The sequence below is a fragment of the Plectropomus leopardus genome, chromosome 10 (assembly GCF_026936395.1).
Source record: "Plectropomus leopardus strain MGB_pleo_1.0 chromosome 10, ASM2693639v1, whole genome shotgun sequence".
Lineage (NCBI taxonomy): Eukaryota > Metazoa > Chordata > Actinopteri > Perciformes > Serranidae > Plectropomus > Plectropomus leopardus.
In genome coordinates this window covers 11655755-11673318 of record NC_142185.1, presented here as the reverse complement: position 1 = coordinate 11673318, position 17564 = coordinate 11655755, and the positions used below count along the sequence as shown (strand labels likewise).

Here is a 17564-nt window from a genome sequence, read left to right as displayed (position 1 = left end):
TTATGTGAAAAAACAGGAGACATTTTATTATGATGTATAAATTACTTAGAATTATCCAGTGTGAGTGCTGCTCAGAACATATTTTCTGTGTATCCATTAGAGGTGAAACAGTAAATGTTGACAAGTTTATGGCAGAGTCGACTACATAAATTATGCAGTCACATTTTTTAAGTGCAGAATGGCAAGTGAGTTTTGAAATTTCACTGCCTGATGATGCAATCATTGAGTCAACAGTGTGAATTGACAACCCTATCACTCCAAATAGATCTCTTCTAATACAGAAAAAAAAAAATCTTACTTATTGCAGCTTTAAATACACCCCGATTAGGCATTACGTTTTTAACTGTGAGGGGTTAACTACTGAATGCACTAAATGCACTTTTTAGTATTCGATTCATTCACCCAGCTGGCCTATTTTACATCTTGACCGAACAGAGCAACAAAAATAGCAGGAGCAGAAGAATTTGCGCACTTGAATGGCGTGGTAAATAGCCATGCATGACTCACTGCATGATATTTCATCAGACATATCCCCGCAGTCATCCTCCCGGTCGCAGCTCCAGGGTCGGGGTATACATCGTCCATTTTGGCAGGAGAACTGGTCGGCCTGACAGGGCTGGGCTGAAAAAGAAGAAAGAAGCTACTTAATTCAATCACATATGAATAAGTCAATGCGGGATGTGCACAACAACTCTAATGATCACTACATCACCAGGATGTCAATGTCCGCCCAGTGCGAACTTTTTATCACTCAATCAACAGTAGCACAGGGAAGGTCTGAAAGCCATGGGAAATGTGCTGTTGCTTGACGGGCTGTCAGTTACATGCTGCCCGGCCATGGTGAGCATGCATGGACAGCAGACAAGGGGTGTCTTGCTGAAGCGGGATACGCATGTCAATCTGACGATGAGGGACCATTCATCATCCTCTGGCTAATGTTCACTGATTGATCCTCTAAGGATAAAAAGCTCCTGAGAGGCCCCCACTGAGGATATGGGAGGCAATGTGATATACTGTAAGTGTTCCTGACATACTGTTGCCTCTTGTAGGTACTACAACTCTTTGATACTGGAGAGTGCTTTCCCACAATGAGATTGATTGCTTTGTACTGAAGCTACTGGAGAGCCGCAAGGCACAATGGTGATAACAGCCTTGACAACATACTTTTTATGAATAAAGTAAATCACACTTGTATGAAAAGATGCTCAAGACAAATGATTTATGCCTTTCTGTATATGAGAAGTTAAGAAGTTTTAAAGTCTTAAAGTCTATGTAACCTTAATTGCAATTTATAACTAAATTAATAACAAAACACAGTTTATCCTGGAAAATGTTCTGATATCACTATTTCAGGCTACATTTCAGCATTTATTCACAGAATACCAGTCTTTTTTGAGATAAACAGTGTAAACAAATTGAAAATGATGACAGACTTTGCTTAACTGCTAAAATTACACAAGATTTTCTTTAATATGCAGATGATATGATTTTAAAAATGATCAAACTGAAGCTGAAAACAAGCATATAAGTGGTAGCGTACATACCTGAGCATGTAGTATTGGCTTCATCCTCATTGTTTCCGCAGTCATTCGTTCCATCACAAAGCCATCTTTTGGGAATGCAGCGATTGTTGCTGCATTTGAACTGATCAACAGGACAGGTGTGATTGTCTGCCAAGAGTTCAAACAGCAAAAGAAGTCAGTCAGTGACCTTCTAGCTCTGCCATGAAATATAATAAAAAAGCTAATCAAATTGAGGAAAAACAGAGTACTTCACACAGGCTTAACTTGAAGTATAAAACATCACATTTTCCATTGTTAAAGCCAAAGCTAAGGTAGCTAAGGTAGCTGTGGTGCTGCGTTTTCTATTATTAAAGAGACTCGTCATCCCCAAAATCAAAAATTTTTTTTTTTTTTTTTTTTACCCGTAATGCTTTCAATAATAAAAAAAAAATACTAAAAAAAAAAGATTTTTTTTGGTGTGAGTTGCCAAGTGTTGGAGATATTGATTATATTATTATATGTGTTTCTTCTCTCAAATACAATGGAATTAGATGGGACTCTTGGCTTGTGGTGCTCAAATTGTTTAAAAAAAGACAAACATTTGAAATACTCAACAGCAATGTCTCTGTCCAGAAATCATGACACGGTTACGTAAGACAATCCACAGATCTTATTCTAAAAAAACTTAAAAGCTAGCCCCACTAGTCTTTATGTCAATGAGGACAACATCACACTTCACTTTTATTTATTGTGATTTGAGCCAAATAAATGAGTGCAATGAGAGTATCTTGTCCCACTTGACTCCAAGACTTGAGATATGTTACCTTTTCAATTTTACAGAATAAGCCCACTGGATTTTGGGTTTAGCACTCCACTAAGAATCCCATTGTTGAAGCACAACCTTTTTTTTCTAAATCCACAGACCTTGCTGTGAGCAGTTTCACATAAGAACTATTTCCTTTCTACCAAACTACATCTACCAGATGTATCACCACCAAGAGTGCATCCACTTCTAGCTCACCTACCACTACTGAGCTTGCTGATATTATAATCTCCATAAACAAATATCTGCATATGTTTGCAGAATCAAGATGATACAGGATAAGATTTGTATATCTGAGGTGTTCTGATTTCCATTTTTAGTACATTTGCAGTATTGACCAATCACATTTGAGCGTTAGGTAAATGATTTGTGTGCAAAAGCGGGGCACATTTGTGGAAATGCAATCTCGGAGTCCATCAGCTATCTTCCCCTGATGATTTATTGAAAAAAAAAAAATCAAAAAATATATTTGCATTCACTCACAGATATCCGTTTATTGAGATTAGTCAAAATGACTGGCATGGGTAAAAGGACATCTTGGCTCAGATATCCGCTGGCTGCACTGGTTCTCCCAAAAAATTGGCTGTAATTGTCAGACCAATAGCTCATGGAGTTCCAAGTCTGGCAAGCATTACAGCTCACCCGAGGAGGATGCCATTTATGTTTATATCTAATGTTTTTGTAAGCATAAGCCTCTTGTCCATAAGTAGATGCACTTTGCATCACACATTGCTGTCTGTTTTTGGTGCTTTGAGCACCACAAGCCCAGTACCATCTAGTTCCATTTTACTGGAGAGAAGGCAGACATCTCTATCTGATATCTCCAGTACTCAGCAACTTGCATCAAAACAATCTAGATTGATAAATAGCACTACAGGTAAGAAAAAAATATGTATTCTTGATTTCTGAGTTAACTGTTCCTTTACAGCTCTATTAATTCTCTGGCCCTGATCTCCCCCGCTCCTTTGGAGAGAAAAGTTCCATGTTCAAACAGAGTATATTCACAGCTTCTTAGCTGGATTTCATTCAGTCCATAGCTCAACTAATCTCACTCTGATAGACCGCCATAAAAGGGAATGGTGTTTTAGAGGAGGATCTCTGTCATGTTTCTCCTTGGTGGTTTGTTCTTTAATTAAGAGAAATGGAGTCTGCAAAACATTTTTACAGTGGTCTTAAGTATATTTGTTATGTGGCTCTAGTGCCTTGATTTTAGTTTTATATAAAGCCACTTTCACATAATAACTTTACTACAACTGGGAGCAAGCTCCTTATTTTCTTTTTAATCATGTCATTTAACTTTAATTACACAGTGTCCATTCAAACCCATTCATTCTCACCACCCATAAATCATTTTAATAGCAAATTCCTGTCCAGATATTGTGACTCCACTGGATGTGCATGATAAATTACCTTTGATTTTGAGACAACCGGGTTTTAGAAATGCAGCAAGAGCATGCTTCACTGAGACCAGTATTTTGGTAAAATACCTTCAGTTATACATTGTCTTATCATAGGCAAAACTTTCACCATTTGAACTATATCTTGATGGGGCCCCAAAATGAATTAAGAGATTGTGAGAAAGCATATTACATATAACACGACATTTCCTTCATACAGCTGACATACACATTCATCTATTTTTATCGGATCAATTTTCAACTGCAAAACCACTAAAACAAACCAAGTTAGCAAACGTACTTGATATCTCAGGAGGGCAGATAATTGATTTTTCATTTCTGATATTCTGTCAGAAGGTAAGATTAAGGTGCTTTAATTCTAGGAAAAAATGAACCAGCATCCAAGCGTCTCACATGGTGTTTGTCCAACAAAATTGATAAAGAGCAAAAATGCTTCAGCAAGAGCAAAAGGGGAGACAGCAGTGAGGAGGTGGAACACTTTTCACCCTTACTTCAGTGACATTTAAGAACATAGAAGTTGACAGCAGGAGAGAATGAGCCTAAAAGAGCCTGTACTTTTTCTTGCTTGGTGCGCGGTGGTTTGTGTACATCAACATGTACGGTATCTGTGTGTTTGTGTGTCGGCCTATAGCGTGGACAAATTTAAACATCCTCACAGCAGCTGTGGCTCTCCTCGTCACTTCCATCCAGACAGTCATCATCTCCATCACACTTCCACAAGGCCCGTATGCAGCGATGATTATGGCACTGGAACTCATCGCTTTTACATCGCTGTGGCTCCAAGCCACTGCCGGAGGCCTCTGAGAGAACAAGTGGTGTGAAAAAATCAACCAGAGACTTCATATGAAGTATGTGTTTAGGGAAAATTATTGGCATAACTATAATGGAACATAAGATACGTTAATAATGTCTCATGACCCAATATGTGACTACTGGGAGTTGGCTTACACTTCTGGAAACCCACTGGGATGATCTCCCACCTGTGTATATTTGTTTATTAGCAGATTTGCATGTGAAAAGATAAGGTTATTATTTGATATTTGTCCCATAGGATGAAGCCAGGATTACAGTATACTGGAGCAGGATGATTTTGGGCCTCTCGCTCTGTCTGATTCATTATGTCCTCCTACCTGCACAGGTGACATTGTTCTTCTCCAGAACCTGGTTGTCAGCGCAGGCACACACTCTGCCTCCTGGGATGGCAAGGCAGAGGGTACTGCAGCCCCCATAATTCACACTGCATGCGTTGTCACCTGGAGAAACAGATCCCAAATAAGGTGTCTTGCTCATTTAAAGCTACATTTTCTGAAGCCCATCTTAAGTGCCACAGGGTTTCTGCTGTTGTTTTTGTCTATTTTCCCTTCATACAGTAAACAGCAGGAGTGCAGGGGTCACTTTAAACTCTGCTAAAATAAATCATCTCATTGATACAAAACCCGTTGCCTGTCTTGGAGAGACATGTACCACGTGATCTATAACCACATGTCAAGTGAATTATTGGGAACACTGTCGGTGAGAGACATTTGACATTTTTATCTTTCTCTGCAGAATAATTTGTCTTTCTGGACAAAGAGGGGAAAAATACTGTCACATATTAAGTTAAGGCATAAGACACCTTTGTCACTTTCATTTAACAGGGAGCCCAAAGGCAGTGCCTGAGCCAATGAGATAAAGCTTCTGGTTTTGTATGAGCCAATCACTAATACTCAGAGGATTGGACAGCCAATTAATCTACTCTGTGACATGAACAATGGAGAAATGTCCAGTAAAAATTCTGTATGCTGTGAACTTGGCTGTGCATGCAGTAGCCAACTATTTATCTGCATTTTCATTTGCATGTTCCCACTCACAAGCCGTGACTTTAACGTCAAAGGAAAATTATTGTCTTTAAAATGACACAAACTCACGTCATGAGTCAAAACCACATTACTAGACTGTGTAATATGATATATTTCCACATTAAGGGCAAGAGTATCGACCTCCCCTGATTGTGGAGTGGGTGTCTAAGCACTGTTTTTGACTATTATGGGATAGCAAGATACTCCTGCTGTGAGGGCCAATGCAGTTCTCCACTGTCAGCCGTATCCGGCTCTTCTCCTCTCTGTTCTTTTCAGCTTTCTAACAGCATGAATCCATCATCATTTGTTACAGAATCGAGCAAACCCCTTCAAGCCTTGCTCACCTTATTTAACTTTATAGAAAAGAGTCCCGAGAGATTTTAAAGTCACTGTCACTGTTGATCAATGCACTGGTTTACGCCATGAAATTTGACACCGATAGGCATACAATCTCAAGAGTATATATCGCATTAAGTGCTCACCATTAAACAGATGTGTATAGGGGATACAAATGCCTGGACACACACCACAAAGTGCTTCTTTTTCTGTGTAAAACTTTCCCTGTTAGGGAAGCTATGGTTCAGTGGCACTGGATTAGGAGTAAATGAAGGAAAGCAGCCAACCTTGCTGACTCTGTGCATCGTATACACGCAGGCCAAATAGTGGTGGCCTCTCGCTCCGCAGCAGAGTGACATCGCCGGTGGTCAAGTCCAGCTGGAAGACCGAGGCATTCATGTATTCCGTCCAAAAGATGAAATTACGATGATGAGAGATCCCAAATGGATGGTTCAGCTCTTTTCCATTGTACACCACCTGGAACATGAAGCAAACATGCAGTGTAATCAAAAGATTAGCGGGGCTATGGAGAGACACTATCGGCAACAAAAAAAAATCAATCATCTCTAACAGGGTTCTAGCTGTTTGAATATGGGCTTAGAAATTATTTGATCACAGTATATGATGAATGTGATTCAATTTCTTTGCACAAATTTATTCACGCCGCTCTGTCTGCTTATAATAATGTTTGCTAGAATCTTGGCGTTGATTAAATAGCATTTGCAAATAATTCATTAGCTTATGCCAGTAGAACTACAGTAGAAGGGAGCAGTTAGGGATAAAGGGCTGTCTTGTTGGCAGTTGTGGTGGCAAGAGGAGCAGTTTTCAATCATTTCACTGCTTTGCAGATAAACATTGTATCATTGCTAAAATACTGGAGTCAATTTTGGACCCTGAAATGATCATATAATATTTATCTGAATCTGTCAACCACTGTCACACACTTTTCTGGTTTGCGGCATATTTGAGGTTGTTTCTTTCAATTAGGGATGTGGCGACTTATTAGACAAACATCGGTATCAGCCCATATTTGTCATGTTGACTTCCATCAGCCAATCTGCAAATAAGATGACATTCACCAGTGGCAGTGGTGGATGTTTTTCTGCTGTGTCAAATAAATTTTGCACAGGCTAAAAAAGCAGGGCTAAGACTAATGGTGATCCAGCATCCTGGGAACAAAACATGTTTGTGTCTACGAACAATAAATGTTAATTAATATGAATAAATATTAATATTAGGAGGAGAGCAAGTTAACATCATAGAAAGTATAAATAATGGGTTGAGGTGTCACCATGTTGTTTTTTGAAACCAGAAGTGACTATATTTAGATGAGATTTTGGCGCTGTGCAGTAGCTAGGGATTGATCTGTCCAACAGGCTGCAGTCACCAGTAGGGACAGCTCACAGACAGCCTGTCAGCCAATCAGCCTCGCCCTTAAAAAAGTGTAATTTTGGCCTTAATATAACATAAAACGAATGAGTTATAAAAAGAAAGAAAAATCCCCCCTCAGACAGTCTTCATGGATGTACAGGGCTGTAAACATTTTTTTTTATTTCTGCTGTAAAGTTGGGCATTTTAACATGGGTGTTGATGGGGACTGACTCTGTTTTGGAGCCAGCCTCAGGTGGCTGTTAGAGGAACTGCAGTTTTTGGCATTTCTGCATGTGTTTTATTTTTCATCCATGGAAGTGGTGCTTGGTTAACATTAGCAGTTAAAGGCCAGTGGCTGAAACGATCAACTCACGAAGGTTGCATTCAGATACATTATAATGCATTCAAGTTCTAAAAAAAACTTGTAAAAACAAGAATCAGGCAAAGTTGAATTTCAACGTTTACATGAAGTGTTCAATGTAATACTGTAAAATGTAGCTTTTTGCAAGAACTTGAAAACATAGTTATTTTAAGACAAAATACAATGATGTTTCCAGAGCAATATCAAATATATAGGAGAGGAAATTATGACAAATTGCTTTTGAGGCATATGTTAAACACATGTTATCTATCTATAAGAAAGTCATATTAAAGGTTGTTTTATGAATTTGTACAAGTAAATTTGTGCTTATTAAAAGACTGCGCAGTGATGGGCTAAATGAATATTAAACAGTTCAATTATTATTATTATTATTTATATAAAGAAGATTTCTTTGTTACCCTGACACAAAGGGCCAAAGTGTTATGTAAACATGTGTATTGGTATCAGCCCAGAATTTCAAAATCAGTTCATCCCTACTTTCAACATGACAATAGGTGGGATATGACCCCCCAAATGAACAACTCTGATAAAACAGCAGAAGTTCCTCTATCAAACAAAATTTTAAATTTTAACCAACAAAATAAAAGAGTCAAGGAAAAAAATAGCCTGTAAAAATAGAAATTACTTATAGTTTAATGAATGATTCTGCTTTCTGTGTTTAGTGAGCATTTGGGGGTGTAGGACTACTAGGACTTGTGTTCAGGCAATAAAATTAACACAATCAAATTAACATGTTTTTTTGGTGTTGTTTATTCATTTGGGATCTTGAATCCCACCCTCTGGCCCTCTATTAAAATCTCATGAGCAGACTAACCCGCAAGTCTACCAGAATCATAACTAAAATTATTCCTGCAAATTAGTTTCTGCATCATTTAACTACGCTGCATGATCTCTACATATTTAAACTCACCATTCTTCCAGTTCCATTGAGATGAATCTTCTCGATGTGATCATAGTAAGCATCACACCAGTACATAGTGCTGGTGCTGTGGTCCAGAGTCAGACCATTGGGCCACAGCATGTTGGAGGTGACGAAAATGCGGCGGTTAGATCCATCCATCCAGGCTTTCTCTATCCGCCCTATGCTGTCATTGACCTCATCCTCCTCCCAGTCGGTCCAGTACATCCAGCTATCACACATACAGATACACACAATTATGGCACCAATAAATTGACATAATAAAGCATTGCTCTAGGTCAGGCAAGATCTATAAGTCATCACCAGATCCAAACTAACACTGACCATATTCCACATTCAATCTAAGGCAGTTCATTTCAGCTGTCTCCTCATTCATCCCTGCCCTTACTTCTTGACATGCCAATGCTGGATGGTCGTGCTTGCTGCTCCCTTCATGAGCTTCCTCCTGCTTTGATTTCTTATCAATCAATACACACGTGACAGCATGTTTCTGCAGGCTTCTCTCAAAATGATGTATTCCATATCACAGTGAAATGTGTCTTGTGTGTTCGGTTCTGCACACCCATGGGAAGGCATGACTGTGCTCCCCAGTGAATCTTACACATGCTGCTTTGATTCATACAGGAAACTTTAGAGGGAACACAACCTGCACTGCCAGATACAACCACATCACCATTAATTCCGAAAAATATAACATCATGACAAGAGTGTTCCCCTCTGAAATGGAAATAAACTGAAATCCAGATTTCCCATATGTAAAACCAAATAATCAAACATCACTGGAAGTCAAAGAGAGTGCATCGCAGCCTAAGAAATTATTCAGGCTTATCAAGTTAAAGTGTTGCTTGACTGCACATCAAGGCAAAGTTGGATGTCTCATATTCCCCACCAAAAAAAGGAAAAAAAAAAGTTTCAGTGTATCTCGTGTGTGCCGAGACTGCAACTCTCAGTGGGCCTGTGGTATTTGAAACGTGATTGGGTCAACGATTTGACGTGATCTGTTCTCTAGTAACCATGCCCGGGGGATTTGCTCTGTTTGAGTGTTGCTGACTGAGCCATGTGCCCCCCTGTTTCTCATCAATGATAGAGGGCTGGCTAAGGGAAGATGAAACAGAATGGGATATGGAGGTGAATGAAGACTCCCTCTGTCTTGAAGTCATCTCTGCGACCTTGTGAATTATTCAGTGATCCTCCACGCTTGCATGCAGACACACAGACACACACACAGCTAGAGCGTGCACAAAGGTGTGCACATCCACCAACTCAGATGGACTGATGGACACCATGCAAGTGCACTGTCATGATAAACAACATAAAAATACTTTGTCCATTCTATGAATAATAACCAATATGACAAGTGATTACTTATTTCACATTTTCATGTAGTGCTGCAATAATTAGTCAACGAATCAATTAGTCAATCACCACATCAAATGAGAAGGAGTTTTGGAGTGTTGGTTGGACAATACAAGACCTTTTAAAACATCACCTTGGACTCTGGGTGGCTGTGTAGCCATTTCTTCCAATACGACTAACATTTTATCGCCTTTTATTTAATGCAATCTGTTTTTTAATCTTCAAGGAGTTTTTTATGGATTCTACTAAATATGAAATGTGTTCTATAAATAAACTTAAATTGGAGGCACAAAACAGTGAAAAAAGGTAAAGAGGAACGGCGGACTTGGTATCAGCCCAGCTGCGGGAATAAAATGTAGGCATTGTACGTTTTGGCTTGGATATAATAACTTTGTACGTTTCATACATATTTTTCTGATATTTCTAAGTAGACCTAGTTTTGACAATGTATATGAGCCAAATTCCTCATTAGGAGGAGGAGGAGGATGGATACCTCATACAGCAGTGACCACTGTTTGAAACTGACAGAAGAAGGTGCTTCTTAACCACAGGCCAGGAAATTTCCAGCTGTGTTTGTAGCAACCAAAGCTGGAATTTTAAAGGCCCAGTGTAAAGGATTAAATGACACCTAGAGGTGAAGTTGCATATTGCAACAAACTAAAACTTCTACCATTAGCCAAGCAAGAAGGAGAACTATAGTGGGCGGCACCAAAATCAAATGGATCCATCTAGAGTCAGTGTTTGATTCTGGGCGTTTTTTTGGGGGGGGCTACAGCAGAACAACATGGAAGTTTCCACATTTTTAACACTTCTAAAAACATTTTTTTATATATATACCATATTCAATTTCTTCTGAAATATCCCCTAAATTCTATATACTTGACCTTTAAACCAAAATGATTTTTCCCAACCATAAACAATTGGTTTATGTGCCGGAACCTAACCACATACAGTACTAACTATAGCATTGCAGAGACATGAAATTAAGATTTTAAATATGAAGAAATGTTAAGTTACAACAGATATTAATGTAACATATCCACGGTTTGCAGAAACATAAACTGCCAACATTTATTCCGTCTTTAGGGTTGCATATATATGTTAAAGCCCTTTGTATAAAAGTTGCTACAAAGCTGTCTATCCCAATACATGATAGCATACACACTCAGTCTCATCCAGGCATGCAGAGGTGACCAAAGGCTCAGAAAAGCACCACTCCTATCACTATTTGAGTGGATTCTTTTTATATGAATACATGGATGAGATTCCTAATGCAGCAAAGATAGAGAGGTATGACACTGTTAAGTTGACACTAGTAGTCCTTATCATGTCAACACAGACTAGAGGCAGCAAACAGAGCAGAAAATGAGGTAGCGAAAATGCAGTCAAAAAATCAGTTGGAGAGGTGCATCCATTTTACCTGAAGAGACCCTTCCAGCAGAGCAGATAGAGATCAAAAGGACTGCCGGGTTCAAGCTGAATGCTCCCTCTGAAACCAAAAACTGGCTTTTCTAATCATTTGTGCTGTCAGCAGAAGGGTCGGAGTAAAAGTTATTAATCCTTATACAAAAAAGTGACGTGATATTCATGCTATGGCATATCTGTCAGGGCTGGAATTCTGACAGAAGACCGGCATGCTATTTCCTCAATAGACACAAATGGATTCTCAACACAGTTGTTTCACTTCATCTTCTTTTTACAAAACAGAGGAATATATTTGATTTTTTTTTCTGATCTGTGCATTTTATTTCATTGGATATATAGTCTGCACCACTGTGACATACTGTATATGTGAGTTGAATTTATATGTGAGTCTGTGTCACTGAGAGAAAAGAAAACCAGACAACGATACAGAAAGGTAAATAGTAGACTTAAATCTTAATTATGGCTTGATAAATGTAGTAGAAAATGAAAAAAAAATCAAAACCGAGTATGAATAAGTTTGGGATTTTCGTTTGGTGTATTTACCTACAGCAGTGAAACAGCTGTGTATGGCAAAATGTTTGGAACAACCCTCTTGAGGCTTGAAAACTAATCTCTGACTGCTATGGATTTGGTGTGTGCTAATACGATTTAAGCCTTAAAGTGTTAATCCTTAAGATCCTTAAGACGCTCAATGAATTTGAGCTTTGCAGCATCTCCTCTATATGTTAAATACCATCTCTGCTTGTGGGGTCCTACATATATAAATTCGTGCAAAGGAGATGATGTATCAGGACTACAGAGAAAGAGCTATAAAATAAGTCAATTGTGGCTAATAAGCTGTGGCTCAGGTTCGAGCAGAACATGAGCCATCACTTTCCCTCACCAAAAAACACCAGCAACGTGTACTCATTAAAACAGCAGATGTTCTCTCAGTTTCACCATGCTGGTTTGCATGTACACGTTTTCTTTTAAAGGCACGTGATGTGATCATCAGTCAAAGCAGATGTCTGCTAGAACAGATGATCTTCAGGATTAACATTTGAAGCAAACTGATATTTATATCTACAAAAAAGCACAGTGGTCTTTGCTATCTGAAACCATACTGTAGTTTATGTATTCATAACAACAAGGCAAGAGGGAGCTCAAAGCAGATTTTAGTATGCCACTAGATCCACTGTCAGAAATCTGGATGCTATGAATCATCCCATGGTACACCACAGATGTATTCTCCCTTCAAACAACTTTTTTCCTACTTCATGCTTTATAGACAGCATTGGTTGTGCTTGAAATCTGGCTGTAAAAAAACTGATTAAATCCCTACATTGCTATCAGAGGTAAAGAAAAAAAAAGATGCATAAACAAATATGAGAACCTCTGCAGCATATATTTTACAGCAGTTTAAGGATTTACATGTAATCTTGAATTTGTTAAGCAAAAGTTTGACTTGTATTTTTTGTTTATCTTTAACTTTCAGTTGTAAATTCAACCAAACCAATGCCTAAAGCATGAAAACAGAGACATGTGCACAAGTCCAGTTTTACAAGCATGTACACACACCACACCAGCAAAGGTTAGTACCAGAACCAAATAATTATCCAAAATGATTACTAAATCACTTCCATGCCCAACCCATACCAATAATAAAATAATAATAATAATAAAATCTCAGAGCTGGCTGCTGGTATAAGCAGTACACATGTGGGCAATATCTATAGTCAGGGTACTGTGGGGCACACAATGGTCAGGTGAAATGAATAAATGCAGCATGTGTACCCTCATTAATCATTTACATCTAACGCGGATGCAGCTACACCCAGCATGTACAACTAGATGCAGTCCACTGCAACACACTGGTAAGCCAAAGTGAGATCATTTAAAGCATATCAACCAACTTTTGTACTTTGAGAGAAAAGTTGACTGGCAAGATAATTGTTTTCCCATTGACTGTTAGGGCAGTAAGTGCACTGGTAAAGATTATAATAAAAACACTGCAACACAGGACATTATTTTCTTTGTTTTTTAACCTTTTTCACCCACAGCCAGCCCATAGCTGGTTCAGCTTTACCCACACATTACCTTACTTGACCTGTACCTCTGTGCCTACTCTTTAGGGATTTTTATCTCCTCCGTTTATAAGCAAGTTTTGCTTGGAATGGATTCTAGATTCTACTAACTAAAGGATCTTTGAAGAGTCTCTCTCATACACCACAAACCTTCGTCTTTTCCTAACCTGTTAAGAGGGTCGACCACGATGGCCCGGGGGTGTGACATATTCCCTTCCAACAGAGTCTTCCTGGTCTGGGAGGCTTTCTCCAGTCTGGCGACGCTGATTGTCTTCCTGTAGCCATCGTTGGTCCAATACAAATTATTCCCAATCCAGTCCACTGAGATTCCTTCAACATTGTCAAGTTCTACAACAGAATGACCACATATATATTTCTAAGGTTTGTATATATGTTGACTTTGATTGGTTCTAAAAACAGGAACATCTGTATTTAATGTAAAATAAGACTACCGCAATGAAAACATTCTGATAGCATTGTGCCCAGGGAGCCTATAAGTGAAATCACTATGAATTCATATAAATAATAAATGAATATAAATAAAATCCATTTCCAATTGCATAGTACATTTCTGTGGTTGTTTTTTTTCCATTTACTTGCTTGAACAATTGTTTGGTTAAGACATGTTAATAACATTAAGCAACAGTAAATATGAATTGTATGCTGCTGATTCATTAGTGGGAAAATGTTATTTGTAAAAATAATAAAGTGAGAACAGTGTGTCCACAACACTTTTTCAAAGACTGCTAAAAAAATATTTCTCTTTTCTTCTTAAGATGAGGAACTATAATAGTACATTTTGGGTACACTGGGTGTGTTCTGAGTAGATTAAGAGTGTGAAATGGCTCTAACCTTACATTAATGTCAGATAAGAATTACTCATATAAAATATTGCATACAGCCAGTGTAATTTATTCAAGGGAAATGCTGCAGCGAGTATAGGAGGACAATTTAGACCTACCGTCTTTAAGTATCGTTTCTCTACTGTTTCCGTCTATTTTTTGTCGCCCAATAAGGAAACTGGTGGTGTCAGCAAAGTAGATGTGTCCTGATTCTGCGTAGTAATCAATGGCTCGTGGGTTGACCAGGTCCTCAACTGGAACAATGTGCTCATCGCTGGACTTGATATTCATATCCAGGCCTCTGATGACCCCTGGACGCCCCTTACCGTAGAACAGGAAGAGATCGTTTTTGGGCTCTGCGAGGCAAGAAAGGAGGGAGCCTCTTTTTACTGTTATTGTCAATTAATTGGTCTAATTCATCAGTGCTGATCCCAGCATTAAACCCTCTTACCGGCCACATTGTTCTTATATGTGAGCCAGAGCCAGGGCCATCTATTCACCTTAATGGAGCCAGTAATCAGTGCCAATGACTTTACTCTCCCCCTTCAATCACGCTCCTGCTACAAAGCTGCCTTGACAGTAGGAGAAGGAAAATGCTTGAGCAAACAGACAATGGCAATACTTACCTTGGCTGTGAACACTGCTTCTGATCTAAAATAACACGGTGTCTGTGTAGAAAGGCAAACAGAGAGGCCTAGAAAGCTGAGGCAGCTCCTCGGCGGCTCGCCAGCCGCTCAGGGGGCTGTATGTTCTCGAACCCTTTGGGATCCTCCGAAGAGGCGAGAGGAGGAATGAAGGAGGACTTCCAGGTAGAGAAGCAGACCTCTCCCTCGCTCTCAGCCCCTACCCAAGAGACTGGGATGCTGGGGGTGAGGACCACACATGCCTCACTTCAATTTATCATTTTGTGAGGGAGAGACCGACTACCCAGGAGACAATTAAGCATTGCAAGAGACCCAGATATCAAACCCCACGGTGACTGCTGTATGAAGAAGCACTACCATTTAGCACCGAATCTCATTATGCTTAGGGAGACGGAAAGCGCGAGCAAGAGAGAGATAGCTGGTGTCATCAGAACATCTATGAGGGGGGAATAAATCAAACGTGTCATGGCTAGCCTCCCAATGCTTCGTTACCCCGATCGAACAGTTGTGGGCCCTCAGATTGTGTCATCAATTTGATCTTCTGCTTTTATTGTCAACTACACAATGTCCAGCAATTGATCAGAGCAGCCAACAAATGCAGACAAACTTAAATCCTCATTATGGTGATAATCAATCAGGCTTGCGACAGGTCGATAGCGGAACGTCACTTTCAAATGGCTCTGTGTCTACCAGCGCTCATCTTTATCACTTTCAGTCTACGGCTAAGGCACTAGTGGCACACCCTTGGCTGTAATATGACACATGACCTTTACAGGCTCATGTTAATATCAAAAAGAGTACTGGTGCACAACATCCTTTTCGGGAATAAGTCAGGATTCTTGTTCATTAAAACCTGGAAGCACTGCCAAAGACATGACTGTTTAAAAGCATATAAGCACTAAAATTCACAATAATTCACCTATTTAAGGCAAAACATGTACTGACTTTTACAGGACTGTCCATCAGAGCCCAGGCTGTAACCGGTACGACAGCGGCACGTCCTGGACTTGTAGCTGCCACTCAAGAGGCAGATATGGGAACATCCACCTGGCTTTCCATATGCAACTTTTTCACATGCGTGACTCCTGACTGTGGGCAAAATCAGAAAGGACACAGAAGTCATTAGAAGTCAAAGACGCATCCTCATTCATCACATACACACACTCCATCCTATGAGTCACAAGATAGAGAAGATTCTGACACATACTTGCACATGTTAACCTATCTATAAAAATGTCCTTTACCTCTTGGCTGAGTGAGTTTGTGGTAAACACGGAGTCCTCTAGTATTCCCCAGGCTGGCTAGTGTCCTGCTCTCCGCTGTGATGTTGAACCTGTGGATCTGTAGCAGCTCCACGGTAGAACTCCCTTTGGAGGGGTCAGAGTGGGTAGCGTACAGGTAGTCCTCAAATACAGCTAATGCATAAATGTACGACACCTGAAAAACAAGGAGAATAATGCTGTTGTTTTTCCTCTCAACATAATCCCTAAAGCCAAAAATAAGTAAAACCACAAGAGGAACGCAAAGAAAACAATAACAAAATTGAATTAATGAGAGGACTTTTATCTTTAATCATGCAGCAAGCATGAGGAGGGGTTGGGGGAGGGTGATAGGGCTGTCATTTGGCAGCCCACACGGGGTCAAAAGCTGGAGTCCACGGGGAGGACACTGGTCCTGACACCACAACCTGCATGCTACATTTAGCAGGCTGACACCCACACAAAGCGACATGGCTGGATGAGCTGTGTTCACAGGAAGTACACCTGAGCTCGCTGGGTCACACCTTGACGTCAGGAGCACCAAGAAACATGCGTCAGAATAAATAAATAAATAACAAAACAAACCATTCAACCATTTCCCTCTATGGAATTTGGCCTTGGCCTTGTACTTTTCCATGGGAACTTTCAAAGCAATCTTACACATTTTCAAAGGTAACACAAATACTGTACTTGCATCTTTACCTACAGCTTATGTAATGCCTGCTATTTTGTATGTGCTGGATTGAATATAACAGCATCAACCTTGTGAGAGGGAAAATATAAAAGTAGGATTGTGCCAATTAATAGATGAGAGTTTAATTGAGCAGAAATGAAGTCTTGCATTTCCACAACACTGTGCGACAACGGTGTACAATAATATCATCATATATTAAACGTATTTTCAAGCAATTTTTACTGTCAGGAAATATAGACAATATAGGAAAGTGATAAAAATTTGCACATTATGATCATCTTCAAATGTGAAAATCTTGGCAAAATGTAAAAAAAAAAGGATGTACTTGAAAATTAACTATATTTGTAAAATAACACATTTCTTAGTCATGTAGTGATTACAACTGCGAGCAAAGTTTTTACTTCTGACCACTGATACCATCTGCTGACAGGAAAAAAAAACATTCTATGGTCTATGCAAAAGATTGCACAAAGGGCATTTGTCATTGTAGATGCAAGATCCTCTAACAAGGCTACAAGCTAGTGGAGGAGGCAATATTATGCAAAGAACACCTGCATACAAAATAAGGTTGTTTGAAATGTACTTTTTTTTCTCCCTCATAAAGTGTGAGTATCTAGTCCAAGTTGCCTGAAAAGGCCTCTTAATGAATAGTCATAATCTGGGATGAAAGGCTTCAAGAGTGTACTACAGGA

At 39.4% G+C, this 17564-nt stretch overlaps 1 protein-coding gene across 3 annotated transcripts in view; it reads right to left on the bottom strand.

Annotated features, from left to right (window-relative positions):
• Positions 1 to 17564, bottom strand: part of LOC121949095 (low-density lipoprotein receptor-related protein 1B) — a 312361-nt gene that overhangs the window by 156598 nt on the left and 138199 nt on the right. For all 3 annotated transcript variants that reach the window (XM_088083039.1, XM_088083040.1, XM_088083041.1), the window contains 10 exons: positions 16164 to 16356; positions 15865 to 16008; positions 14395 to 14631; positions 13601 to 13781; positions 8581 to 8800; positions 6205 to 6394; positions 4874 to 4996; positions 4400 to 4543; positions 1545 to 1670; positions 508 to 621 (listed from right to left, as the gene is read on the bottom strand). In XM_088083039.1, the coding sequence (XP_087939165.1) occupies positions 508 to 621; positions 1545 to 1670; positions 4400 to 4543; positions 4874 to 4996; positions 6205 to 6394; positions 8581 to 8800; positions 13601 to 13781; positions 14395 to 14631; positions 15865 to 16008; positions 16164 to 16356 (1672 nt within the window). The remainder of the gene's footprint in view (positions 1 to 507; positions 622 to 1544; positions 1671 to 4399; positions 4544 to 4873; positions 4997 to 6204; positions 6395 to 8580; positions 8801 to 13600; positions 13782 to 14394; positions 14632 to 15864; positions 16009 to 16163; positions 16357 to 17564) is intronic.